Source organism: Rhineura floridana, chromosome 13 (assembly GCF_030035675.1).
Source record: "Rhineura floridana isolate rRhiFlo1 chromosome 13, rRhiFlo1.hap2, whole genome shotgun sequence".
NCBI classification, from domain to species: Eukaryota; Metazoa; Chordata; class Lepidosauria; order Squamata; family Rhineuridae; genus Rhineura; species Rhineura floridana.
The window spans coordinates 6,642,449-6,648,448 of NC_084492.1; the positions used below are offsets into that span (position 1 = coordinate 6,642,449).

At 54.4% G+C, this 6,000-nt stretch overlaps 1 protein-coding gene across 2 annotated transcripts in view; it reads right to left on the bottom strand.

Moving 5' to 3' along the window:
* BCAR1 (BCAR1 scaffold protein, Cas family member) overlaps positions 1 to 5,601 on the bottom strand; it is a 55,461-nt gene extending 49,860 nt beyond the window's left edge. The window contains exon 1 of one of the 2 annotated variants that reach the window (XM_061593827.1): positions 5,386 to 5,601. In XM_061593827.1, coding sequence (XP_061449811.1) covers positions 5,386 to 5,397 — 12 coding nt within the window. In that variant the 5' untranslated portion in view covers positions 5,398 to 5,601. Of the gene's footprint in view, positions 1 to 4,292; positions 4,320 to 5,385 lie in introns of those variants that run through there. The other variant, XM_061593828.1, reaches the window with a different exon arrangement.
* Between the last annotated feature and the right edge of the window lie 399 nt (positions 5,602 to 6,000).

Consider the following 6,000-nt stretch of genomic DNA (forward strand, 5'->3'; position numbering starts at 1 on the left):
GCTTAGAATTCCCACCAGCCTCAAGCCAGTGTTGTTGCCGAAGTTTGGCACCCAAATCACCACTTCACCCCAAGCATTGGCTAAGCCCAACCTGCCCAGCAGAGACACAGACCTACAGAAGCAGGGTGCTTTGTCATCTCAGAGGTGTCCGAGGTTTGAACAGCAAGGGATGTCCACAACTGGAATTTTCCAGAGGCATTGGTTGGTTGATCTCAAAAACAGAATGCTAGGTTAGATGGGTTTTGGACTGAACCCAACAAAATAGCCTTTAGGACGTCAATGAGACAGCAGGGAGTGCCTTTTTTTTTTTAAAGGACCCTGTTTACAAACTGACAATCCTGCTCAAGCCTCTGCTCTGTGGAGAGTCAGAGGGATGCCTTTGGTTAGACACTAGCTTTTCAAGTCTGGAACAGACACATCTGCTCTCCAAGGAAGAAGGCAGCAAGACAGAGTGAACTGCCTCAAACTACCAGAGCCTCCTGGATTAACCTTTATGGGAAGCCTGCAAGCAGGACCTGAGAGCTGCAGCATTGTCCCCAGTTATGATTCCCAACAACTGGTATCCAGGGGCATTCTGCCAGGGATACCGAAGGTGGCACGTTGCCATCATGCGTCCTGCATAAGAACAGAGGGACAAGGTTCCACATAACACAGACTGGAAAGAACTTCGTGAGACAAAAGCCCAGTTTTAAAGCAGCAATGAAGGGTGGAAATGGCGCAGTCATGAGGCAGTAAGGCAGGGGAATTCCCTGTGACAAATGATAACAGGGTACCTACCATGACCACAAAAGAGTTTCGGGGAGGGGGGGCAGGGCATTGCGATCTTTTAAGGTGCTTCTGACCGACACACAGATGTGGAGGGTTGCCGAGGCACTCCAGATTTACCATCTTTCTCTCTCTCACACACACAACACTGTTCCATAGGCAGAATCCATTTACAAACATAGGCTAAAGACACACTCACTGTTGTGCTGGTTCCTGTGTGTCTCCATTTCTCTTTTCTGACAACGGGGGCACACAATACTAGTCAAACCCACCCCTTTTTACTGTAAAACTTTGTGGGATCAGCTCGAGTGCGCTTTTTTAAAAAAATTCAACCATACAGATTTCACAACTGATTGGCAGATCAACCTGTTGCCCCTCCAGGTGTGGCCAATGGAAACGCTTTGCTGTGAACGACTAGTGTGCTCATAGCCATTATGCCTGCTACCTTTCCCACTCCGGAAATCAGCTTCCATGCCACAAAAACTTAGAGCAAAGACCCAGGCTCAGTGTATAGGGTGTAAAGGACTCTCCTGGCCTTGTGGGTCAGCACAATGAACAGGGAACGACCAGGGGAATAAGCAGGAAAAAAGCAGGGCACCAAACATCCCTTTCCCATCCAGGGCACCTGATGGAGAACACTGACAAGCACCTGCAGAATTCTAGATCTGCATCCACCAGACCACCATTGCCCCCGTTACCACTGGCCTTTCCAGGTGGCAAAAAGAAGAGTTCTTGGCCACCCCCAAACTCATTTCAGAAGCACCTCTAAGCAGCCAGAAGGCAATCTTCATAACATAAGAAGAGCCTGGCTGCTGGGTCAGGCCAAAGGCCCATCAAGTCCAGCATCCCGTTCTCACAATGGCCAAGGAAATGCCTATGGGATGCCCACAAGCAGGACCGGAGCACAACAGCCCTCTCCCTGCTGGAGAACCAAAGGCATGCTGCCTCCGACAGCTGAGACAGAGCACCATGTCCACATCAGCCTTCCCAACTTGGTGCCTTCCAGACATCCTGGGCTACAATGCAGCCCTGGGCTCCTGCTGGGAGGAAGGGCAGGACATAAATCAAAGAAATAATAAAGAAATACCATGCCCATCAGCCCCCACCAGTGCAGATGGCAGCTGTAAGTCTAGAACACAGGGAAGGCACCAGGTCCGCGAAGACTGACTTACACAATGACTGACAAGTATCAACTGTGTAGGAAGATTCCCTTTATCAGATCCCAGCTTCAGCTGGTGTGAGAGAGAGGGCTTGGCAAGCTTTTGAATTACAGAGAAAGGTACAGTAAGGAATTTAGAGACGGTCTGGCCACATTGCAAATACTGGCACATGGTTTAAGCAGCTGCGCTTTCTTCTGCTGACCACCTAATTGCAGGCCTCACCAAGTTTCCCTTCTGACCAGGCAGAACTTTATTCTTCTCTGCCCCGCGAATTCCCATGCTCTAGTTCCATCAGGCTACCCCACCCCTAGGGTGAAGACACACTCCATTTCTATTACTGCAGGAGATCAAACAACCAGCAATGGGTTTCCTGGGGTTTAATCCATCCCCAGCAACTGGCACAAAAGAGAGATATAGATCTCAGGGAGTCCCTCCCACCTTCAGCTGACTGCTTCCATAAGACGGGATCCAGGCTTTTCAAACGCACTAATCATAGCATTTTGCTTTCTCCAGGCAAATAGCACACGACAGCCAGAGGCCCCAACACCCACCAAATATAGATAACTAGGAGTCCTAGCCGGGGAGAGGGCAAGGGAAAGCTACAATCCTCTGTTTATTTACCAGGATGCAAGCCCCAGTGAACACAGCAGGGCTTGCTTCAGAGTAAACTGGCTGCAGATCTACGAGCAAAATCGGTCAAACGGAGCCGTTTCCTGGCACTGCCAATTGCCATGGCTCATTTGAACAGGAGTTATCCGTTATTCACGAACAAAATATTACAGGCATCTCTGATGTCAGAGCAGCAGCGCCTGGGCATAAAAACGAAGCAGCTGAACTAAAGCACTTCAAAATCTCACTGAGTTAACACACATGCTGGCTGGGGCTGGCTGGGGCAAGCTGTAGCCCTCCAGACGTTGCTGGGCTCCCTGCTTCCACTGTCCCATCCTGACCGACGGCCACGCTGGCTGGAGCCGATGGGAGCTCTAGTCCAAAAGGTCTAGAAGGCACCAGGCTGGGGGAAGCTGGTATGTCCCCAGCAGCTCTCCTCACCCCACATCTACTTACAGACTCCTGGCTATAGTGGGCCCCCAACAAAAGACGAAAAGGTGCCTGCAGAACAAACAACCTGAAAAGGCTCAAGGAAGAGAGTCAAACTAGGCTCTACGTAGGATGGCAAAATAAAACTGGCCAATGTGAGCGGGGGAGGGGGGAGGGATTCCCCTCCTAGTCAGATCCTGAGCAATAATAAATTCACCCATCAGGAACTATTAGTCACAGGCTGCTTTATCCCACCTGCCTCGTTTTGGTAAATTCCAGGGGACTCTCCATGTTAGGGATGTGAGCAAAAGAACTCATCACACACACACACACCCAGAGAGTAGTGTGGGTTTACTCAGCATGAAGCGCTCCTGTGTCTTATGGGGCATATCCCCTAGGAAGTGTGCACAACGCTGTGGCCTAATAAAGCTTCCCAAGGCTACAGTCGACTTCACTGGATGCATGAAGCATTATCCTCAGCTGGCAGGCATGTGCACATATACAGGGATAGGGATGTCATTGTGATGTCCAAGACAAAGGAGCCAGGATGATGGAGCGGTCAGAGTCTTAGGCTAGGGCTGCAGAGACCCAGGTTCAAATTCCCACTTGGCTGTGAGGCTCAGTGGGTGTCCTTGGGCCAGTCACGATCTCTCAGCCTAATCTACCTCATAGGCTCGTGGCAAGGATAAAATTGGAGAGGAAATCATGTGCATTGTTATGAGAGTGCAACATGGAATAGAAATGTATTATTAATAATTAAGTTTTAAAAAGAAGAAACATGCAGGATCCGGGGGAGTGAGTCCACAAATACAGCACAGCTGCAAAAACCACAAGATACCTCTCCTAAGTCTATCCACCTCTCATCTTGGATTCAGTGAAATTCACTTTCTTCTTCCAGGGCAACTGTCATTTGTAAAAAGCATGACCCTCTACTCCTAAAGTCCCTGTTTGGGTACAGACCAAGGGGATTCAGGGACATTGTGGGGATGCCAAGGGTACCCCATCCTTTCTGGGGTGCTATGGGTGCACTACTATTCTTCCAAAGCCCAGGCCAAAACAGAAGCCACCTTTCAACCCCTGAACACACATTTCCGGGGCTTGGTTAACCCTGATGAGCACCCTAGAAACACTCTGCCAGTCTGGGGATTTCTACCACCTATTCATTGTATACTTGGGGTAAACTGGGAGATGCCAATTTGCACCACTGATGGTGAATTAAGACACCCGGGAACTATTATCATCCGGAATTAATTCATTGCAAAATGGAACCTTCTGGCGCTGGACTGCAGGGGGTGAGTGGGGGGTAGTGCCCTCCCGGCTAAACCCTACCTCATTTGGCATTTTTTAGCCTTCCAGGTGCCACTGGGCTCTAGTTGCAGGTTTCCTTTCCAAGCACGGAATCACGGCGGGAGGGGGGGGGGAGGGAGTCGAGCTGAGCTTCAGCCTCAAAGGAGGCCCCCGTCCAAACCCTTTCCAGCGGGAAAGCTGCCGCAGCAGGCCCAAGGCGGAAAGGACCGGGGGGTGGGGAGAGCTCGGTTTCGGGCAAGCTACTTTTCCCCAGCCCCCCCTCCACGTCGGAGAACGGCCCATCCCACTTCCCGGGGAGGGGGGGCGTAAAATGTTGCGTCTCACTTCTTCATCCCGAGCCCAACTTTGGGGGGAACCAAGGACCGCCTTCGTTTTCAGCGGGGAAGCCATGGGGGGGGCATCTTTCTGCTTTCTCGCCCTGCTCGGACTTCAGTAAGGGAGAGGAGGAGGAGCAGGACCAGCGACTCCCCCTCGTTCCCGCCTTCTCTTGCTCTGCCCCCTCCCCAAAAACGCAGGCTGAAAGGGAAAGGGGCAGCCCGCGCCCTTCTCCGCTCCGCCTGTTGCCCGACTGGAAAGTCGCTCCCCCATTCCTTCTCCCCTCCCCCTCCGCCGGGACTCCGGCCCGACGTCCACGTCAGGGCGCTCAAGGCTGCAGCCCCAGGAGGCTCAGTGCTCCGCAAGCCACGTCCCTCCTGCCCTCCCAGCTGGAGCCACAAGCAGCCGAGGCCCGCCAGCGGTAACTCTCGCCTTCCCAGGGCGCCGTCGGAGAGAACCAGCCTGCTCCTCCAACAGAGCGGACTGGTTCTCTCCGACGGCGCCCTGGGAAGGTGCCGAGTTGCCGCCAGCGGCGGCGGAAAGGCAAGGCACTCGCTCTCGATTCTGAATCGTGATCCAACCTCTTCCTCCCCCCCAAAAAAATTTACATGCATATCCTCGGCTCTACGTGGATATCCCAGCCGCGCGTCCCGATTAAGGGGCTCTGTTATCGTCCTGCTATGGGGGTCGGGGGGTAGAGTCAAGCCCCCTCTCCTCCCGTCCCTCCCTCCCCTCCTTCTCCTCCCTGCCCCCAAAGATCGGCTCGTTCGGTTGGCCTCTCCTGACGGCGCCCCCTTACCAGGTAGTTCATTTTCCCTGCGCGGCCGCAGTGCCCGGCCGTGCGCCTTAACGCATGATCCCGGCGACGGCGGCGTTCCCTCCCGCAACAACCGGGCTGCCGGAGGACCAGAGACGGAGTGAGCAGTTGGCGAGCGAGCTCCTGGGCAGCAGCAAAGGCAGCAGGATTCCCCCTCCCTGCCGCCACCCTAAGCCGCCTTCATTGGCTGCCCGGGAGAAAAGGAGGCGGCGCTGCCGGAGCAAGGGACGGGACGGCGAGGCGAGGCTGCCTCCGCCTGGCACCGAAAGGGGCTGGGCCGAGGAGAGCGCAGGAGCAGCGGCCCCGTCCGCAGGGACGACTGGCGGAGAAAGAGAGGCGGATTGTCTGACGCCAGATGGGCCGCCTCCTTCCCTCCCTGCCGCTCTTGGAGAGCAGCACAGCGGCTCCATTGAACTCCCCGCCGCCGCCGCGCTAGGAAAGGGTCGCTTCGTGCCCAAATTTGCCTCGCGCCCGTCCCGATCGGGCAAGCCCAGCGGCTGGACCCCGGAGCAGGGCCTGGGATTCGCCAGGGCTCGGAAACCCCCGCCCCCGACGCATGCCAGCAGCACTCAGTCTTGCTAAGGAGGGAGAGAGAGA